The sequence below is a fragment of the Anthonomus grandis genome, chromosome 3 (genome assembly GCF_022605725.1).
Source record: "Anthonomus grandis grandis chromosome 3, icAntGran1.3, whole genome shotgun sequence".
NCBI lineage: Eukaryota > Metazoa > Arthropoda > Insecta > Coleoptera > Curculionidae > Anthonomus > Anthonomus grandis.
In genome coordinates, this window is record NC_065548.1 from 11,968,754 (window position 1) to 11,990,780 (window position 22,027).

Below are 22,027 nucleotides of genomic sequence, written 5' to 3' on the forward strand. Positions count from 1 at the left end.
TTGCTAGCTGCAGTTTCATCTTCTTTGGTTTTGGCCTCTAGTGTTTCTGAAACCACGAACACCAGAACATTACAAGCCCTTTTCTACCTTTCTTAGAGCCGGTTCAATAAGATTAATCTCTTTTGTTTGATTGGTTGAGAAAATGAATGTACAAAAGCACTGGCACCCTTAAGGCCATAAATCAAATTCATCCTGCTATAGAGAGGGTAAGTCGTCAGCTGTGCGAGAGCAACGTACACACAACTCACCCCCCCACAGTGTATCGATTCGAGAAAAGCGTGAAAATGGCGCTCGACTTCGCTGCCACATACAAAATCCTCGTTTTGGGTGATTCCAATGTCGGAAAAACGTGTATCGTCCATAGATTCTGCGACGAGAGATATTACGACACTTATATTTCCACTATTGGTAAGTATGGCCAGTTCTAATGGTCTTTGGATATAATGTTGTCTAGGTCATATATTAGTTTTCCAGAGCTAACAAAGGGCTGTATAGGGAGAACGTGAGTCATTGTTGGGGTTTTTCCTATATACATATATACATATATATACATATCTGATCTTTCATATATTTATCCAGTTTTTAAAGAATTTTTATAAAGGAAGTTTATAATAAAATGAGCTTTGATTGGAATTATAAAGAATTTTATTAATTAGGAAGGATTTGAATTATATCTTAATTTTACTGGCTTTTAAGATAATAATATACCCTTTTTTAGGAATTGATTTTAAACAAAAAATTATCAACTTAGATGGTGTCCCGATTAAACTTCAAATTTGGGACACCGCTGGACAGGAGAGATTTAGGACTCTTACTACTGCCTATTATAGAGGTGCTATGGGGATTTTACTCATGTATGATGTCACGAATTTGGAGAGTTTTAACCATTTGACTTATTGGATCCAGAACATCGAAGAAGTAAGGATTAAAATGCAAAATATTTTAATAAAATATTATCTTTTCCATGCCTTTAACGTTTTAAAGCAATTAAGAAAGCCTTATAGGACTTAAGTTATTTTATGTAATATCATTTATTTCTTTAGGCAATTAAAGCGATTTTATAATGTCCTTAATTAAAATTTGTCTATTTACAAGCTTTTTCTTCCAGAGAATTACAGCTTTTTTGAAAATTTTAAAATTCAGATTTTTGTTTTTCAAGCAATTTTTCTTCAACAATTAATTAAAAAACTATTATTTTTTCAAATGCAATTTTCTGTCCATTCCATGCAATATAATTTTTTGTTAATATTTCATTAAATATTTTTTACATATATTTTGTCTTTGTCAGAAATTCAATATATTTTCCAGATGTTATGAATTAATTTTTTTTTTTTAATTCTAATTTTATCTTATATTTTTGTTTATGATCAATAAATGACATTTTTGCAGGTTTCGTATTTTCAAGACAAGCTTTTATTTATATGAAATTACTGAGGCATTTTGAGCTATTCCAATAGGTATTTTAATGTATTTTAGGCAGGTTAATGTTCATCTTATTTATTTTTGGTTAAAGTCAATAAGTTAGTATTGCTTATATTTACTCTTTTTAGAATTTTTTTCCCTACTATTTTAAAATAATAGAAAATATATATTTTTTTCATTATTCATATACCATCAGTAAGATTCCTTAAAAAGGTAAAAAGACGCCTTTTATAAAATTAAATATATTATTTTAATATAAAGTAGTTTATTGGTTATATCTATATATATATATATATATATATATATATATATATATATAATGAAAATACATAAAAGTAAAATTCTTGAAGAAGAAGAAAATATATATTATATTCTACAGGTTAAAGAATAAATTGAATAAATTGCTAATATAAAAGCATGGAAGAAATAAAATAATTAAGTAGTTAATTGTATTTTTTATATACTTGTGGTGTGGCTTACACATTATTTAAAATAACAGTCTCCTAGAAAAAATTAAAAAAATTAGATACACACCTGCAGCGAATAAAAAAAAAATCTCATCATCTTTGTTTTTAAATTTCATTCCATATATTCTATTTTATATTTCAGTCTACTATTACAGTTTACCATTTCTTTCTGATGCAATTTTCTGTTTATACCATACAATATAATTTTTTCTTAAAATTTATTTTATATTAATTTTGTTGGTTTATGCTTAATAACATGCTATTTCCATAGGAAGTACTATGTTTATAAATCGGTATTCACTGGCATTTACAGTATTATTAGCTTTTGGTATATGCATAATTGTACTACATTTAAGTTTATCTGGGATTGTTTTAGTTTTAGGAGATGTATTTAGTAAATTCGTCAAAATAATGTAAAAAAGCAATAACCTCAAATAAAGATTTGATCATTTTTGCATTCGACAAATCATGAATAGGACACTTATTATCCAGGGTATTTATTATATTTATTTAACAATTGAAAGTTCGAAATATTAAAATTTAAGTTAGCATTGATGTTTGTCCGCTTCTGTATACCTTGTATGCCTTCATCAATTTTGTAGTATAGCAACAATCAACATCTATAAAATATGAATTAAAGTGGCAATATCTATCCAATTACTGAGAGTTTTTTTCTTATTGCTTATATTAAAACAAACAAGGTAAAAATATTATAACCACCCTTGTCAATCACACTCCTTAATGTTTTCCATATTTATCAAGAGTTTTATCTGAATATATCCACCTTTTTATTATAATAATACCTTTCGTTTTTTAATCTTAGAATTTGTTTCTGATCTTTAATTTTGTCAAAATTTTTATTGATAAACCACAGTAATATAGATTTATCATTACAAATCTCAAGAGGAGCAATGTAATCAATACAATTCTATTACCATTTACCACCAATTCAACCAAAATAATATTTAGATCAGTCGTATTTAAATTCCAATTACTTAACAATAGATTTCATTTAACTATGTTCATGTTTTCTGACTAGTATTCCTATACTTTTTAATCCAATCATCTATTCAGTATACACTATACAAATTAACAGAAATAACTCAATGATCTGTAATTTTTGGAATGTCGTGCACCGTCGTCACCTTCAAGTCATTTCGATTTGTAAGAACATAATCAACAAAGGGCGTACTAACATCTGTAATTCTGGTATAAATCTGCTATATACCATATGATATTATTAACTATTTTAATAATAATTTAGGTAAATAATAATTGAATTAAAAAGTAGAAAAGGTACTACTGAGAATTTTTTTGATAATCATTTCTATCAGCAATAGTTGGTTTACTAAATTTGTACTTGTTAAATTTAAAATTTTTGTTATTTTGTCCACTATCAATGAGCTTCTCCAACTCATACTTTGATCGCCATTAACGTTAATATACCTGGAATGCTTAAATTATTACAGTTTTTGAATATATTAATAGCATTAGTTTTTGTTTCCAAAATTACTTTAATTGGTCGTATCTTGCTTGTTAAATATTTACCTAGTCTAATCTAAAATAACTTAAACCATCTTTATTCATGTCAATATTGTCCAGTGCTGCCCTAACCGTTCTACCACCCTCCAGATTCGGCTCAACTTTTAGCCTTAGATTGATTAACATTAATAACTAGGATCTATAATAAGTAGGTAAAAGCATCTATAAACGTGTTTTAAAATTTTGTTCTATACGTATAATATGCTAATTAATTAAATTATATTTTAGTATATTATTTAGACTGACCGTGTCTAACTCTTTTTTTTTAAATTTGGGTTTGGTCACCATTTTGAAAATCACAGAAAAACGGATTATAACAACCAACTCATATACCTGTTAATTTTACAGAATGCGTCTCCCCATTGTATCACAGTTATAGCGGGCAACAAAAGCGACTCAAAAGACAGAATTGTCGAAACTGAAAATGGACAAAAGGTAAGAAAGTTAAAAAAAAAACATTATTCCCAATAGAACCTGCTAATTTTCATTTTATTGTTGTAGATTGCTGAGCATTTCGACTTACCATTCTTCGAGGTCTCCTGCAAAGATAACGTAAACATAGAGGCCTGTTTTAAGTGTATAGCTAGAAAAATTAGGGAAAAAAGAGAACAAAAAGTAAGTTTGTGAAAATTATTTAATGATAAAATATTGAAACTGTATTTTTTTAGGGTTATCCATTTTTGGATCATCCACCCTCCGAGGACAATCCGGACCTCCTAAAGCCCAAGGGCGAGCTTCAACTGAAAGGTTGTTCGGCCTCCACCTGTTGAACGTATTTTCGTTTACATATATAGGGTGTTTTAAAAGACTGCCACTATTTTTGCTTCTAACGAACGTTTACTAAGGGTAAAACTATTTTTTTCAAATTTCAAAAAAGTATAAAAAAGTATTCTTTATGCTTTTTTGTTTTAAAGCGAACCCTTAGAAGCTCAAAATTAACCAAATTGTATTGAAAAATCACTGTGATTTTCCGTTTGTTTTAGATAGCGTCTTTCCTTTAACGTTGCTAACTTTTAAATGTACAGGGTGTTGAAAAAAAAAGTTTAGGATGTAAGGTGGGTTTTATAATAATTTCCGTTTGTGTTCATATGCGCACAACCGTTGATTTATTTCAGTTTGTAAGACTGATGTACGGTGGGATAGAAAATTGTCACTGAAAAGCACACGAAACTCCGTAACTAAATCACTTTATAGGTAATTTACAGGAAAATATAATATATAGAATGGTAGATTATAGGTTTATCACGAAAAATCACATACATGATTGTCTGCTAAATTTAATTTCACTGCGCTACTCTTTGGGGTCCCATATAAGAGTTTTTATTTATAAAGATCACATACAGGGTGTCATAAAATAATTTTAGATATACAAATACAAACATTAATAAATAAAGATACATATGTATACATGGAAACTAACAATAATTCTTGTGAAAATATTCTGTTTACTGGGGGACCATTATAAATAATTAAAATACTAAAAATTTTCATCGATTTTGTTGGTTATAATGAAAAGTCGACGTCGTAACGTGATATTTGATAAGTTGTTGTTTGCAAAGTTTATTTATTATTAGCCGTTAAGTTATTTTACTTATTGGTTTATATCAAATATAGCAAATAAATATTAGAGATTTTTGTATTTGTGTTTAATTTTCTATTAATTAAATTGATATTTGAAAGATTATATTGAATACAGAACGACTTTCATCGACTAACCATTTATGTTTTGGTGATTAAAATTATATATATAATTAACATATAGTACTTAAAACTGGAACAGTTAAATTATATATCTAAGAAAAGACAATTTCAAAGCTTAATATGCCTAAGATATTTAGAATTTCTTAGGAACCCTAAACTATATACAGAAAAACAATTCAACATCGCTCTTTCAAGTTATTTAAAAAATATACTTTGCCTTAAATAAGACACCCTGTAGCACATTGCTATGGAATACGCAAAAATAGCTGGAATCTACGTATTGTTTTAAAAAATGTACCAGGCTAAGTTATATGTAAGAGATAAAAAATTACTCCAAAACCCTGGACAACGTATGAAACTATTTTCAAATTGTGGAAAACATTTCGCCAAGCGACTGGAACAAAAAGCAAAATTACTTAAAATCCTTAAATATAAAACAAGTTATTACCAAAGACAATATATATATATATATATATTATTAATTCCCTGGAATTTAAAACAGAAATCTTGGAACAAAATCAGAAATTTTGTAAATGCCTAAACCAAAAATTTCTTTTATGAATGTCAAAATTACATTAAATGCCTGGAAGACATAAAAAATGGTTTGCAACTTACGAAAAATGAAATAACGTCAAGTGTCTGGAACATATAAAAAACTACTTCAAAAACCTGGAAAATGTATAAAATTATTTCCAGTTATTTTATTTCAGGCAACAACTTCAGATGCCTTTAAATGAAAAATTATTGCCTATTCATGGAATACATTAAAAACCTGAAATAAAAGGGTTTTTTTTGGAAGCAACTCGAAATTACTTTAAATTCCTGGAGCAAAATTGGCCAGGAAGTCATTAAGGTTGAGGAACATAAAATATTATTTTAAATTCATGAAAAATTTTAAAAATATTTTAAAAACGAATTACTTGTGGACGGGAACAACATAACTCATCTTTATAAATGTGACTAGTTTTTAGTGAACTTTTGAAGACTTGTTAGTTGAACTGGTCTTTTTGTGAGGATTCCTCTGCAGGGACGTAATGTATAGGACCAAAAATCTCGATGTTTTTCATATGAATTGCTCCAAGTAATAATCATTCCTCTTAAAATTCCTTATGACTTTTAATAATTTTCTTAAAGAACACGCATTTTTTGAATTTTGAAATGTCATTTTTTGATTCCAATTTTCTTCTATCTATTTTCAGAACTTACCAGCAAAACCCTAATAGGACAATAATTGAATTTGAATTTCTGCGGCATCACGGAAATCAACGAATTTTATGGAATGGTTTGAAAAATATGAGAATTCACATGGCTATATCTCACAACGTTCTAACAATCTTCCCAATATAGAAGATATAAATAAGTGTTTTTAATAAAACAAATAACTGTTTAAACAAAACTCAATTTTATTCAAATAATAGATAAGATCATAATTCAAATTTCAGTTTTAGAATGGAGTATCCAGAAAATATCCTTAAATACTTGTATCAAATTAAGTCGAACTTAGCTAGAAACTCAGCTATAAAACCCAGTTCCCAATTAAATGGAAGGAGTCGATAGTTGTTTCTGTGCCAAAGATAAAGAACCCTAACAAAGTGAATGATTTGACGACAATAAGTTTATGGACTGTTCTTTCCAGAGTATTGGAAAGGATAGTGCATACGCAGGTCAATGTTTAATTGAGTCCGAATTACTTGCTTCAAATTTACCAGTCTGGGTTTTGTGGTGGTCACAGCACATCAATTGCAGGTCAAGGATAATATTATGAGACTTTTTTTTATTATGTTGTTTAAGTTTCTTTGGGCTATTCTAAGGTATTTGATTTATTGGTCGAAGATCTTTTGTTATCTTGGATAGGATGAGACTGTGCATGTCAGTTTTTTATTTACTATAACTAACAAATAGAAAGCAAAAAGTACGCATGGGCAACGGGTTTTCTAGTACGGCAGACATAGAATCCGGTGTATCGCAAAACGCTATACTGGGCCGTCTTTTGTAGTTATTGTATACATTTATCATATACAGTGTGGTGACTTTAACTGGAATAAATTCAGTTAAAAAATAATAATCAAATTTTATCTCGCAAAATTCCTGAGATCCGTCGATTTTTGTTAATTTTTTTCACATTTCAAGATAGTTTTTGTATTTTTTCACCTACAGGGGGAGGTCCAAATTAACCCAAACTTTTTTTTAAATGGAAAGCCACTTTTTTTAAACTCTCATTGAAAAGAGCCCTTTTTCCTGATTAAATTGCCCTATTTACTTCTGTGATTACCTAAAGGAGAAATACAAAAAAAAAATAAAAACCATTAAATTATTAAAAGTCTCGAAATATTTTGTGTTTTGGTAAATTTTTGGCGTGTTTGTTTATTTTATTAGTATCGAGACATTTCCTGACATTGTTGTAGTGTCACTGTTAAAGTGAATTTCAACCAGTTGTTAAATAAGTTAATTTATATTGAAAAAATGCCTTATTTATCCGAATCCCACAAGATTGAAATCTTAATGATGATTGGTTATGGGGACAGAAGTCGTACTCAGCTAGAGGTGGTCCACTTATTCAGGCAGAAATATACAGATTTGCCACCTATTAACCAAGGTACGGTTAGTAAAATCGAAAGCAGATTTCGAGAAGTCGAGCACGTGAGGGATGTTTCAAGACAAAGGTCTTCTAAAATCGATGAAAATACCCAATTAAATGTATTGTTAGCGATGGAAGAAAATCCGGTAACTGCAGCCAGAAGAGTAGCTCGCGAAAACTCTATTTTCTCATAAATATGTGCTAAAAATTTTAAAAAGTGCAAACAAACGACCTTATAAAATGCAACCCGTTCAAGAGTTATTGGAAGACGTTCCAGATAGCAGAGTTCAGTTCTGTGGATTAATGATGAACGCCATTGACGAAAATCGCATATCTTCGGAGTGGATCCTTTTTTCTGATGATGCTACATTCACCCTAAATGGCCATGTTAATAAGCAGAACTGTCGCTACTGGTCTTACGAGAACCCACACTGGGTAAGGGAAACTAATACACAATATCCCCAGAAAACTAATGTTTGGGCTGGCATAATTGGCAGGCAAGTTATAGGGCCCATATTCTTCAATGATACTTTAACTGGGGAAAGATATCTAGAATTTCTTGAACATGAACTAGTTCCAGTCTTACGTGCCTTATATCCGAGTCAGTTCGATCCAGATTTGTAAGATGATAGAATCTGGATGCAACAAAATGGTGCTACCCCACATTATGCCCGTAATGTACACCAGTATTTAGATGACAATTTTCCAAACAGATGAATTGGTAGAAGGGGTGCAATCGAGTGGCCGGCACGTTCTCCCGATCTCACCCCACTTGATTTTTTTCTGTGGGGACATTTGAAAAGTCAAATTTATATGAGCAAACCAGGAAACCTAGACGAACTCAAAGAACGTATTAGGCAAGAAATCCGACAAATATCTCCAGAAGTGTTAGAAAATGTCAGAAACGAATTTTATTATCGTCTTGGGCTTTGCCAACAAGTAAATGGTGCGCATTTTGAGCATCTTATACATTAAACGCAACTTTTAATAATTTAATGGTTTTTATGTTTTTTTTTCGTATTTCTCCTTTAGATAATCACAAAAGTAAATAGGGCAATTTAATCAAGAAAAAGGGCTCTTTTCAATGAGAGTTTAAAAAAAGTGGCTTTCCATTTGAAAAATAAAAGTTGGGGTTAATTTGGACCCCTCCTGTAGCTGAAAAAATACAAAAACTATCTTGAAATGTGAAAAAAAATAAACAAAAATCGACGGGTCTCAGGAATTTTGCGAGATAAATTTTGATTAGTTTTAACTGAATTTATTCCAGTTAAAGTCACCACACTGTATGAGAGTATTTCAGATTCTCATATGTAGTCATATATGCTGACAACACACAAATGTTGAATTACTTTGACCCTTTTGAGCCTGATACTGCTGCGACATCTTTGAATCCTGATTTGGAGTCTGTACTACATTATTTTTCTGATCACAATTTGAGAATAAAAACTGAGGTACCTTTAATTTTCTTCTGAAAATCGCCAGGCTGCATTGCAGCAATCTCTAGGGCTTGGATTTTTAGATTTTGAAATTCTCAAAAAGTGCAAAGAGCCTTTTGGGCTATACTTGGATAAAATGAAAGCAAAAAGAGAAAAAAAACTCTGTGAATTTTTGATATTATCAATCTGCTAAGTCATATACAACTTTAGGAAATATGACAATTTTTCGGAGAAAATAAATGGTTTAAAACGATTGAGAATATCGGATACAGTAAAGTTATACATTTTAACATTTATTATGGAGAATATTGGGACATCAACTCCAGTTTATTTAGGAGAGAAACTTATATTTCGTAAGGTAATACACAGCCGTAAAATAAGACAGAGATCTTTTGACTGTGCCTCGTTGTAGAGTTTCTCTTTTTCAAAGAAGTTTTAATTATAACGCAGTAATTAGTTATAACTACTTAGACCAACATTTCAAAAACACTTAGCATTGATTCTCTGTGCACCAGAATGAAAAACGAACTCTTCTTATCTGAATAGAATAGGCAAATTTTCTCAATTATATTGATGAGTGGTTAGGTGGAAAAATAACTATTAGTTAAACCTCGTAAAATGCACACCTATGTATCTTACATAAAGACGATTATTATTATTAATTAGTAAAAAACGAAAAACTCAATATTTTATATTTCTTTAACTATGCATGACTAGTTTCTTTTTGAATCCCGCTTTCGCCTGTTTTATAAATTTAATTTTCTACGACAACCCATGTAAACAGTAGGGGCTCTTAATGTTGGATCAAAGGGCATGCGCCACCCGAAAACATTGAACTCTTGTTCAGGTTACACTAGTTTTTATTTTTGCCAGTTTTCCAATAAAAGCTAACTGACCGAAACCGGTTTTAAAGTTTTAATAGAAATTCGTAAAAACTCGATGTTTACGCTTTATTGACTGGGTCTATGGAATAAAACAACGCTAATCCATATCAATAAAACTTTAATGAATTTTAAGCAAACTTACGCTATAATTGTTTTATCTAATAATAAGCTATAGGTCAATAATTTTCTTGTACACCAGTGTAACATGTAATGTAAGCTTGTAATATATAAATAACTAAAATAAATATTGATAATAATAATAAATAGGGCTAAAACAAGTGGAAAGTAGGATTTGTACTTTTAAATTCATATAGATGTGCACGTAATTAAGCTGCTTACAAGAAAAAACATAAATATTTGTAGTAAAACTAGCTAATACCCCTCATCACTGGACATTTTTTTTGCCTGAAACATACTAGCAATGAAAAATATAAAAAGAATATTGCGACGAGCAGACGAATTATCCTAACAATCATAATAAAAAAAATACATTTAATTCTTAATAACTATAAATTTATAAAACGTTCTATAAGTGTATATTTTAGAATAACCATGTCTTGTTTACGGGGAAATATTGCAGCAACTTCTTCCTTTCCGTGAAGGTTATCGAGGAATACATTCAAATTGTTTAAACAGAACACAGATTTTTCTCCGTAGCCAAATTAAACCGAAAAAAACTACTGGTACAGATTATTAAACTATATGTCGTATTAAACACAAGGTTCCACATAATTTCCGGGAAACAAGCCGGTAATGGCGTCCATGACGCCCTCCCACCATCCGTCGTCGTTTTTCTTTAATACGTAAATAACGGAACTTTCTTGGAAACTGAGTTCGTCGTCTTTGTCCGCGTAGTAGTCATAGATGGCCACAACTAGGATTGGAAAATATTAACAAATAAATAAATTTCCTGTACTATTCTTGAAAAATCTTAAAATCTGTGTCAAACCGATTTTAACTAGCGAAATATTCAAATTAAATGAAGTATCCCATTAAAGTTAAACTTTACCGTATTATTTTTTACCTTTTTCAATATAATTCTTCGGCACCCAACCAGGTAAATCATCTTCATCTGGAACAATAGGCATCACTCCAGAGGAAGAAGTTCTGGGCCTCCCGAAAGCTTCATGCTCATCTTCTGGGGGTGGGGGAGGAGGTAAAGGTGGTGACTGGGAACCACTGTTTCTAGATGCAGCCTGGAAAAAAATTAAAATTTTTATACATTATATTTCACAGCAAAAAAAAAAGGAATATAGATGAGTAAGAAGATACACTACCGCTCAAAAGTATTTGCCCACCATGTATTCTTTTTAAAATTGTAAATTAGATAGAAAAATCTTATCTTTATACCTATATTTAGATAGTATCTCTTTTGTAAATTGCATATATGCTTAAACAGCATACCTATCAACAAAAACACTTGAGTTCGTTGAAAAACACTGAGTATTTAAAAATAGTCTTGCAAATAACAAACTATGTAGTGAAAATATGCACTTCTTCTAAAAAACTAATCTGTTTACAGCTCGTTTCCGATGAAATTTGAAACATTTAAAGATGTTTTGATTTTGTGTAACATTGGTAAATAATTTCGCTTGCTTATTGACGATTGTCACCGTTTCTTTGCTGGTTTTTCAACATTCTTTAATATGGCTAAAAATGCATTTTTCATTATCAATTCTAGTACTTGTTGTTTGGACGTTGAGTTGTAATTCCAGGCGCTTTTAAGTGTTAAGTGTAAAGGAAGGTATTGATGGAAGTAGAAAAAGAGAATGTCGCGAAAGCAAAAAAAAAGTGCGTAAAAAGCAGAAGTAAGGTTAGATACTTCTTCAAAGCATACGAATTGACTAAATTTTTTATGTAATTTGGCGAGGAGAGGGGCTATTCAAATTGACTCTGCTTTGTTCAGTCATCTTGAAAACTTAAATTATGAAGGAATACACCTTCTCAGACTATTGTGCGATGGATGTGGGGGGCAGAATAAAAATTCGCATGTAATTCATATACTAATATATTGGCTTAAAAACAAACCCCCAGATAATTTAAAAGAATTGAATAACTTTTCCAGTCCGAGGGCATAGCTTTGTTCCTGCGGACCGATCATTTGGTAGAGTGGAGAAAATCTTAAAAAGACATTCAGTCATTACAACAAAAGAAAAATACGTCGGAACATATTCGGAAGTGGGTTTGGTAAAAACACTGGGCCTTGACTGGCAAATGTATAATGGTAAAGAACTGGAAAAGGTATATAAAAAAATAAAGGGAATTTCAGAATGCAAAAGAATTCACTTTAAAAAAATTGAGAATGAACATAACAAAACCACTGTTAAAATTAAAATGTCTCAATTTTATAGGTTTACATCATTGGGTGACACAGCTTGGGAATCACTTCTTAAGAAGGGAAAAATCAGAAAAAAACGTACAGCTTAGCATGCTACCACTGGGTAATTCCATACCAGAAAAAAAGTTTGAATCATTTGATAAAGGAGCATTTTGGGGACGATGGGCGAAATAGGGAAGATTTTTTGTGCGGTCAAAAACCGCTAGATATAGATATTGATATTAGATAGTAACAACACCAGAGCCAATGTGGATACTTCGGTAAATTTTGAAACCCAAAAAGAAAATGAGCTATGCGATTGCCTGCACGAAGAAATGCAATACATATTTAATTTTCCTTTTATTACTTTTGTCAAATACTACTTGACCTAGTTTGTTTAAAGAGAAATATTTATATATTTTTGCTTACTATGTCTCATTTGTGTGCAAAAATGAATATATACAAAATTTTTTTTGTTTCTTTTTATGTTAGTAAATTGGCCAACCTCGCTTAACTAAAGCTATTTTTTTTTACATATTACTATTTTTAAATATAAACACAGGGTGTTTCCTGAAAATTTTCTGAAAGTGGATATATCCGATTATGCACGCGAACTACTCATTTATTCTTGTTAACCCCAGGATGCTATGGCATAATTTAGCAATGAATAAACATGAGCATAATAATAAGACATAACAGCAATTTTTTGTCAACAGCACTTCTGAGTTTCCAAATAATAAAGTTATAAGTAGCAAGCTTATCAAGTACATGATAAATGTGAGCTGACCAACTTAGTATACTATCAATCATAATTCCCAAAAACTTGTTAGAGTTCACTTGATTTATATCACCACCATCAATATTTAAAACCACATCAGATTCATTAATGCAAGTACTAAATAGAATTAACTGAGTTTTACTCAGATTTAATAAAAGCTCATTTTATTATGTTTTTTTTATTGGGTGTTACGTCAGCAAAAATCAGTTTAGAAATCTCACAGGCTCAAAAATTGAAAAGAAGAAAATAAATAGACTTATTTACGTATTTAAAAAAAAAATGAACTCAAATCTATAATGATATCGTTCGATATACATAATTTAATTTAAGTTCAATAAGTTTTAAATACAATCATTTACTTGAGGTATAATAGATTTTTTATATACCTAGGAGCTGATTAATCTATTAATCTCTGAGCTCGTTTCTTCTTTTCAATATCCTACCTAACTTTGTTATGAATATTAAAATTAAAAAACGATAAAAAAACAATGAGACCTACTTTTTAAAAAATACCTAATTTGAACTAACGTTTCAAATTAGGTATTTTTTAAAAAGTTATATACTACCGTTATTAAGGTAATTAAAGTAAAATTATATTAAATTAAATTAAAAATATAGACAAAATATACTTATCTTTCAAATTTCCTGCTATATAATACTTCCTTCAAAACTCCTTCCTAATTGGGCAATACTTTAAATACTTTTTTATATAATTTCATGGTTTATTAATAGTTTGACAAACTGTTTTGAAAGATAATAAAAAATTCAAAGGTTACTTCTTTAAAATTAAAGAAGTGTGATCTTATTGTAATTGAATGATAGAAATATATGAGTACATATGTATACAGAGACTGGATCACATCAATCGTGTAGTCAAGAAACAACAGAGGTCCTAACACACTTCCCTGGTCAACCCCTTTGACAATATCTGCTAAATGGAATTAATATTCCTGGCCACCTATTGGTAAAACAACTTTATGATTTCTATTATTGAGGTATGATGCAACCCATTCTAGTGAAATACCTCTCACTCCATAATTATGCAGTTTTTAAATAAGAATAAAAATGATTCACCAAATCAAATTCTCCTGAACAATCAAATGAGACTCTTATCGTTTTGCCATCTAATCTTTGAATCCCAGCATTTACAAGGGATATAATGTCATCTCCGGGTGAGCAGCCCTTTCTAAAGTCAAACTGCTCAATTGGAATAATTTTATTATTGTTTAGGAAACTGCTAAACCTATTATAAAATGCTTTTTCATATATTTTAGAAAAATCAGTCAAAATCAAAATTGGCCTGTCATTTTTAATCATATTGATATCTATTGAATTCTTTTAAATATTATTGTGTTCTTTTGTAATTTGAAATATTGTATTTTTTTATTAAAACCAGTTTTTTTATTATATCATAAAATTGTACTTGTATACATTTTGTTCTATTTAATTTTGTTTATCTTTGATATTAAATTTATTATGACTTGTGTAAGACTGTAAAGTTACTATCACCAATAGAGTATTTATCTATCTACATCTACATGGCTTTAATTGTTATTTTTAAACATAATAAATTAATTTGAATTTAATAGATAAGTCATAACATAATTAATGACTTAAAGGTTCCTTAGTTCTTAACTTACCAATTGTGCTTGAAGTGCCTGACTCATCCTATGACCCTGCGCATGAGAAAGAGTATGCATTCCTAAACTGCCATGCGGTACTGGACCATGATGACCCCCCATCATCATGGGATGATGCTGATTCGAGCTCAAAACCATCTCTTGGGAGTTTATTAGAGGAGATGGAGGTGCTGAAATACGAACTTTTAGTTATTTACACAATTATTAAAGGTAGACGTGCAGAATTTCACTTATCAACAAACAGTTATTTTTATTAAAACTTAGGTAAACTTACGAGGCATATTATGTAAGTCATGGGTACCATAAGTGCTTCCAGAAGTGGGAGGTGGCGGCGGCGGAGGTGTTTGTGGCTGAATTACGTTTTGCTGGTTTTGTTGAGTTATTGGATGTACCATGCCAATCTTAAACGAAAAAAATTAAATAAAATTAGAAAAAAATTGTCATAATTATTATGAAACCAGTTCCAACTAAAGTTATAAGTGCAGATTCTGCAACACTGTTTGTGTAAAAAAAAGCGAACTTTGCCCTCTTTTCTCAATATCATTGAAAACATAATTCTTATTGCTTAATTCATAAAACCCTATATAAAACTTTATATGGTGTTAAAAGTACCTGTGGTTGTTGTGAATTGGCCATAGGCAAGGCACTGTATCCAGGTGGACGTTCTCTTCTTGGATGTCCCATGGGATAATTAGGAGCATAATGGCTTGGCACCTGTGGTGGAGCAACTGCGGGAGGAGTCCTGTACTCCCTGCTAGCTTTGGACAATGTACCTCCTGAGACTGATACTGAAACATAAATTTTAGTACAATTTAGTCGTTTTTTCGATTTGAACTCTAAAAAAAATTACGCTCTTATCCCTAAGGTAATTTTATCTTATAATCTTTAATAAAGGATCAACCATTCATAAATTTATGATTTTATTAAGAAAAAGTTTATTTAATTTTTCAATCACCCCAATTGAATACTAAATACATTAAAATCCTTCATTCCTAAAAGATTAAAACAATTTTAGTATAAAACTCTATAGAGTCTTCTCGTCTTCAATAAAAATTTAAGCTTTTTAACTTAAAAATAAAGTTCTAATTAAATCAAATAGAGACAGCTATTTTCTCATTCAACCCTTCATACAAGCTTCTAATTAAGAAACTAATGATTATGCTACTCTTGCACGGTTAAGGTACCGCGGCCATTGAAGTTACTCATTGGTTAGACTTTAAATTATGCACAAAAAGACATGTTTTTAATAAATAGGTGGAAAATTTTTTGCCGAATTCCTTTATTTAACCTAAAAAAATTACTAAATACAAAAATAAATAATTGTACTAATTTTATCATTATTACTAAATTTTAATAATTTAAATTTATATTTAAATAAATTATATAAAAATCTTATTGTTATTTTAATTAGTAATAAAACACTAACAAAATTTTAAACTAAAAATCATCTTTAAAATTTTATAAATCTATTTATAAGCTCATCCCTATAAATAAAAAATGTTACTATTAAAAAACTAAAAATTAAATTTCATAATAAAATAAAAATAGAATTGTACTTTTTTCTTTAAAAACTAGATATATTTAAAATCGAATAACGTCTGATTTCTATTCTAGTATCAACAATATTTATTCCACAATAAAAAATATACTAAAATAGCCCTTTTAAACTCGAGAAAATTTTAAACAAAATCTTAAATTAATAAACCCTGATACACAAGGTACAAAAACTTAATCTTTCTTTAATAAAGATAAAAAATCCCCTCTCAGTATTAATTCACTATTATAAAAAAACTTTCTTCTCAAAGAATAATAAAATAAGATTTTTTTCTTTAATTTTTCTATTTAATAAAAAAATAAATAACTCTATTACTTTTCAAGCTATATCGATTTCAATACTCTTTTTAATGTAACTAAAATGCTTACTTAGCTTTATCTTATCTTCTAGAGGCACCTTCCGGTACCTCTACTTTGTTACGACTTATTTCATTTTAAAATGAAAGCGACGGGCAATATGTGCATATTTTAGAGCTAAATCATTTATAAAAAATTACTATTAAATTCGCCTTCAAAATTTTATTAAAAAAAAGATCTCCGTGTAAATTTTTTTATTGTAACCCATTTCTATTTAACTATAAGCTACATCTTGATTTGATTTTTTTCTCCAAAGAATTAAGAATATTGACTCTTAGGAAATATTTGATGCTACAACGATATAAAAACTAATAAATCAAATTGGTCAAATCGTGGATTATCAATTACAGAACAGGTTCCTCTAAATAGACTAAAATACCGCCATTTTTTTATTTTAAAGAACTTATCTAATAATGGCCTAGTTTGAAAATTTACTTTTCCAATAATAGGGTATCTAATCCTAGTCTCAATTGGAATTTTCCTAGCTTCATTAACCAAAATTAAGTCTATAAAGACCTAAAATTTGACCTATAAAGTCCTCCTATAAACTTTTTTTTACAATTAACTATCACTTAATAATTTTTATTGCCTAATTTGTGTAATCGCAACTGCTGGCACAAAATTTGTTTAAACTAAAAAATCTTAACATATAAAAAGTAGTAAATACCTTTACTAGAGGTTCTTGATACTTGTGGCGGTGTTGGAGGCTTAGTGGTAGGAGCGGGTCCTACTAGTGGATTTCCTGGTATTGAATTAACTGAGTGAATACTTCCTGAACTTGAGCCTCTTGGTTTTTGCCTCGGGGTTCCTCCACTTCTTACTCCATGACCAATGTCATCAAAAACTTAAAATAAAGAACCATATTATATATTTAATCATGAATTTAAATAGTGTTTGACTCAAACATAAGCTTGTCACAAGCTTTTTTAATAAACTACATGAATACAAGCACTTAATATCAGATACTTTAAAGCCAAAATTAAAACATTCTTAATAAACAGTGCTTTTTACACTTTTCAGGAATACATTGCTTTATATTTTAATTTTTTATAATACCTTCACATTTGTGTTTCTTTACTTGTAGTTTGTGTTTTTACCATTTTCATGATATCTTAATGAATGTGACCTTTTAAATTGCATAACCATTTTATTAAAGAAAGGTGTAGGTATCTGTGTATTTTATATTAGGATGTATTGTATTTTAGTATTAGGAAATTTGACGAAACTAATGTCTGTATTTTGACCCTATTGGCAAATAAAATTTTGAATTGAATTGAATAATTTTAATTTCAATTTTAAATCCTAAGCCTATACAGTACAGTTTAAAATCTTAAGACTATATCAATTTCATCGCAGTGAGAGAGAAAGCATGTGTAGGATGGAGCTAATTTGGGCAAATTTTTATTGCTTTCCATAGACATTTAAAAAATAAAAGATATTTAGGAAGTGATATTAAAATAATGATTAAAAATGTCATAAAAAATTGTTTGTTAAGAAGATAGAGAGCCCTAGATTTATTTTATTCACAATAATTTTTAAAAACAGAAATTTTTCAATTCTTATAAATATATACTGGGTAATTTGACAAATATTGGCACCAGAAATTATTTAGTGCCCATTAGTATATGTTGTTTAGGTATATCTAATAACAACATGTTTCTTGAACAAACCATTTTTTTAAATTTTTAGTGTTTCTCAGTTGTCCGCCACTATCATTTCTTGCATTAAAAATTAGAATAATCTTGTATTATGAATAAATTAGAGTTTTAATTCTTTATATAAACTGGTGGCCTAAAGTAGATGGACAAATTCCATTTTTATGGATATATTTTATCTGAAGCAAAGGAAAAACCGGTTGAGCTTATTAGTGTTCAGGAATGTAAACAACATATAGTTTGAAGAAACAAATTCCATAGATTTTTATTGCTTGCACTTTTTCTCAATATTTTTTTTATCAAATTCCAATAATTTTGTTTGACTCCTAGGTGGCCAAAATTGGATTGACAAACAACATATTTATTCAGTCTCTAAGTTTTATGCGTTGGGTTCTGTTGATTTGACTTTCCTTACTATTAGTTTTGAAAAATATTCACAATGCCACGTGGTATAACTTTATCGATCGATATTAAGATGCGAATAATCGACGATTACCGGAAAGGGGTTAAACAGGCGGATATTGCTCGAAAATTTTCTCTTTTGAGGGCAACAGTAAGCCAAATAATAAAAAATTTTAATCTCCGTGGAAGTGTTTTTCCTCTAAAAAAAACTGGCCGACCAAAGAAGACCACTAGTCGTGATGACAAATTAATTTTGAAAAAAGCAAAACTTGACCCATTCCAAACTTCAAAAGAAATCAAGCTGTATTTGGAAGAAGAAGGTGTGGGTTCAGTTAGTTGTCGTACCATTAGAAAAAGACTTCAATACAGTGATTTAAAAACAAGACGCCCTGCAAAGAAAGAACTTTTAAGTTTAAAAAACGTACGGGCGCGATTCAGCTTTGCTCGAGAACAGTCACTGGACAGTCTCTGAATGGAAAAAGGTTATTTTTAGTGATCAAAGTTTAATTTGATTAATTCGGATGGCAAAAGATATGTTAGGCGTCCTGTGAACTAAAGGTATGATCCCAAATATATGGTGTCCACAGTCAAGCATGGAGGTGGTTCTGTGATGGTGTGGGGGTGTTTTTCAGGCTATGGGATGGGTCCACTACACTTGATAGAAGGCACGATGGATCGTTTCATGTGTAAAGACATACTGCAGGATGTTATGGTACCTTACTCTGATGAAGTTATGCCACTCAACCACTACTTTCAACATGATAACGAGCCGAAACACGCATCCGAGGTCGTTAAGCAATGGTTGACCCAAGAAAAAATTAATGTTATCAAATGGCCGTCACAGTCACCGGACCTAAATCCGATCGAGAACATTTGGGATTACATTGATTGTCACATCCAATGTAAAAATTTCAAAAATAAACAAGAACTTTTTGAAGCTTTGAAGGCATGCTGGATATCCATTGACACGTCCTATATTGACAATTTAATTAGGTTAATGCCCAAAAGGTTGGTGGAAGTGAAGGCTATGCAATGCATAAACGAATAAAACCCTTTACATTTTCTATACTTATTTTTAATTTTTTTTTTTAATAAAATTGGGTATTACGAATAAATAGTTTAAATATAATTAAACATTACAATTAGGCTGGGTTGTTTTTTAATCAGGTACTGTCGCACCTAATTTATCATTTCCTAAACCGTGATATAAATAAATTTGAAAAATAAGTAGTTGTCAATCTACTTCTGGCCACCAGTGTAGGTTCTATAATTTTTGGTTTGATTGAGTTGTTATATAAAGTCTAAAGACACTATTTTCAGACAATCCAGACACTATTAATAAAATGAAACCATAATATAGAAAATAGAGAAAAAAATTGAATTCTCATTTATATATCCCTATCTCAGTCTGAAAATTAGAGCGGAAGGGGAATAAACTGATATTTATAAATAATAAAAATATGACAAATTAATAAAACTCCCAAGTAGAAAAACAGGAATAAATTCCCTAATTTCCCACCAATTTCTATGAAAATTATATATACAGAATATTATTTAGATCGAAAGTGTTTGTTGTTTATAAAAATTTTGAAAAACAGAAAAGTTCAAAAATAAATATTAAGTACCTATGAAAAAATGTGACAAATTAATTAAAGATTCTTAAGTAGACAAACTGTCATAATTTCCCAGAGCTATAAGCGATTCCTTGAAAACGGTCCAAATTTTGAAAAAATCAAAATTACCAAAAGGTTGAACATTAAATTAGGATCAAAAAAGGTTTATAATACTTTATTCTGAATTTGATAATAATGGCACAAAAAAAATGTAAGGATTTATTTTCTTAAAATAAAACTCTTAAAATCACCTAAAAAAAACTGTGTATCCAATGATTGAAGGGAGGAAAATAGCTCAGAATACCATAAAAATACTTTTCTGAAACAAAAATGTAAATTTAAAAACAAATTGATTTTTTAAATTTGCAGGAAACACCTCAGGTAAATTTTTAGGACAAGAGCTTTAGCTTGGAAAATCTTTAACCCAGAAGGACGTTTCATCAGGAATTGCCAAAAATAAAAAACGTCTTTAAGCTCAGATGAAGCATTAAAAACAACTAAATATCTTCAAAAAAAAATAATTTTTCCACATGAAAAATAATGAGATACAAACAAGGAATGAACCATAAAAGTCTCTTTTATCTCTCAACCTGCTTTTGCCGAAATTAGCTCCTACTCTCTCTCTCATATGCTGGAGCAATGAGTGGGGGTCCATCCATTCTATTATGTCAGTGGTATTAAAGTATTGTACTTATATAAGTTTTTAGTTAGTTAGGATTTGACTTATAGTAATGTGTTCTAGACATGTATTGCTACCTATAAACTTGACTGATTGATTCAAAAGCTTAAACCTGTAATTAAGAAATTGAATGATTACTTACTGGTGTAATCAATAGGTTTCCTTAAATACTTAATAGGTTTCTCAGGATTCACTGGTGCAATAATTTTAAACTGCCTGCTAGTACTCTTATTAGCAGTTAAAACTCCTATTTCCCTTCTAGCAACCTTTTCCTTATGAATCATAACAGTTTGTGATATATGGTTCATTTGACTCTCCATTTCTGCCAGTTGAGCTGACTAAAATATATAAACACAATGGAATTGAGTATATTAAACCATTTTATGCTTTCATACTTACTTGCATTTCCAACAACTGTAAAAAATTATAAGCCAAAGTGTTTATCTGATAAGCAACACTAGCCAAAGATTGCGTGGTGTAATTTTTCGTCTCCTCTAAGGCCCCACGTTTATTTTCGGTTTGAAAATAGTTTGCTTCACAATATTCAGCCACCCGTTGCAAGTTGGTGTGGTTATCTGTTAAGTTGCTTCTCCCCTCTGGGATTTCTTGCCTAAGAAGTGCTGCCAGTTCAGCCATGGTGTCGCAGTCACTTACAACGCCCGATTCTTTGCCTGGACTACCTAATGTTAAATAAATTGCAGTATAATTTCCTGTATGGAATGGCAAGGTGTGGTCTTAAGTTCATATAGGCTTACCGTGTGAGTAATATCCTACGTTCATAATATAGATAATGGTAAGATAAGCATAATGTGAAATTTCGTCTTATTAGGAATGGTTAATTAGGTGATTAGAAAATTGTGACTTTAAATTATCAATAGTAAACAAGAAGTTGTAAGTAAATTTTGAAAAAAATCTGACAGAAAAGTCTAAGGGGTAGAGAGGTGACAGTTGGTAATGACGTAATTGACGTTTGTAACGTCACTTTGACAATTAGCAAAGTTT

At 29.9% G+C, this 22,027-nt stretch overlaps 2 protein-coding genes across 2 annotated transcripts; one reads left to right on the forward strand and one right to left on the reverse strand.

Moving 5' to 3' along the window:
* The first annotated feature begins 228 nt into the window (after positions 1–228).
* Positions 229–4,982, forward strand: LOC126734008 (ras-related protein Rab-8A). Its single transcript, XM_050437519.1, has 5 exons — positions 229–408; positions 719–918; positions 3,780–3,866; positions 3,933–4,046; positions 4,100–4,982. Exons 1-5 carry the CDS (start codon positions 285–287, stop codon positions 4,199–4,201), a joined length of 627 nt encoding a protein of 208 aa, XP_050293476.1. The 5' UTR covers positions 229–284; the 3' UTR covers positions 4,202–4,982.
* A 5,149-nt stretch (positions 4,983–10,131) lies between these two features.
* On the reverse strand, positions 10,132–22,001 carry LOC126734378 (abl interactor 2). The gene is made up of 9 exons (XM_050437977.1): positions 21,781–22,001; positions 21,425–21,705; positions 21,168–21,363; positions 17,344–17,520; positions 15,378–15,553; positions 15,040–15,166; positions 14,766–14,935; positions 11,055–11,226; positions 10,132–10,904 (listed from the first exon to the last, which is right to left on the reverse strand). The coding sequence occupies exons 1-9, from the start codon at positions 21,803–21,805 to the stop codon at positions 10,741–10,743; spliced, it is 1,488 nt and encodes a 495-aa protein (XP_050293934.1). The 5' UTR covers positions 21,806–22,001; the 3' UTR covers positions 10,132–10,740.
* Positions 22,002–22,027: the final 26 nt, after the last annotated feature.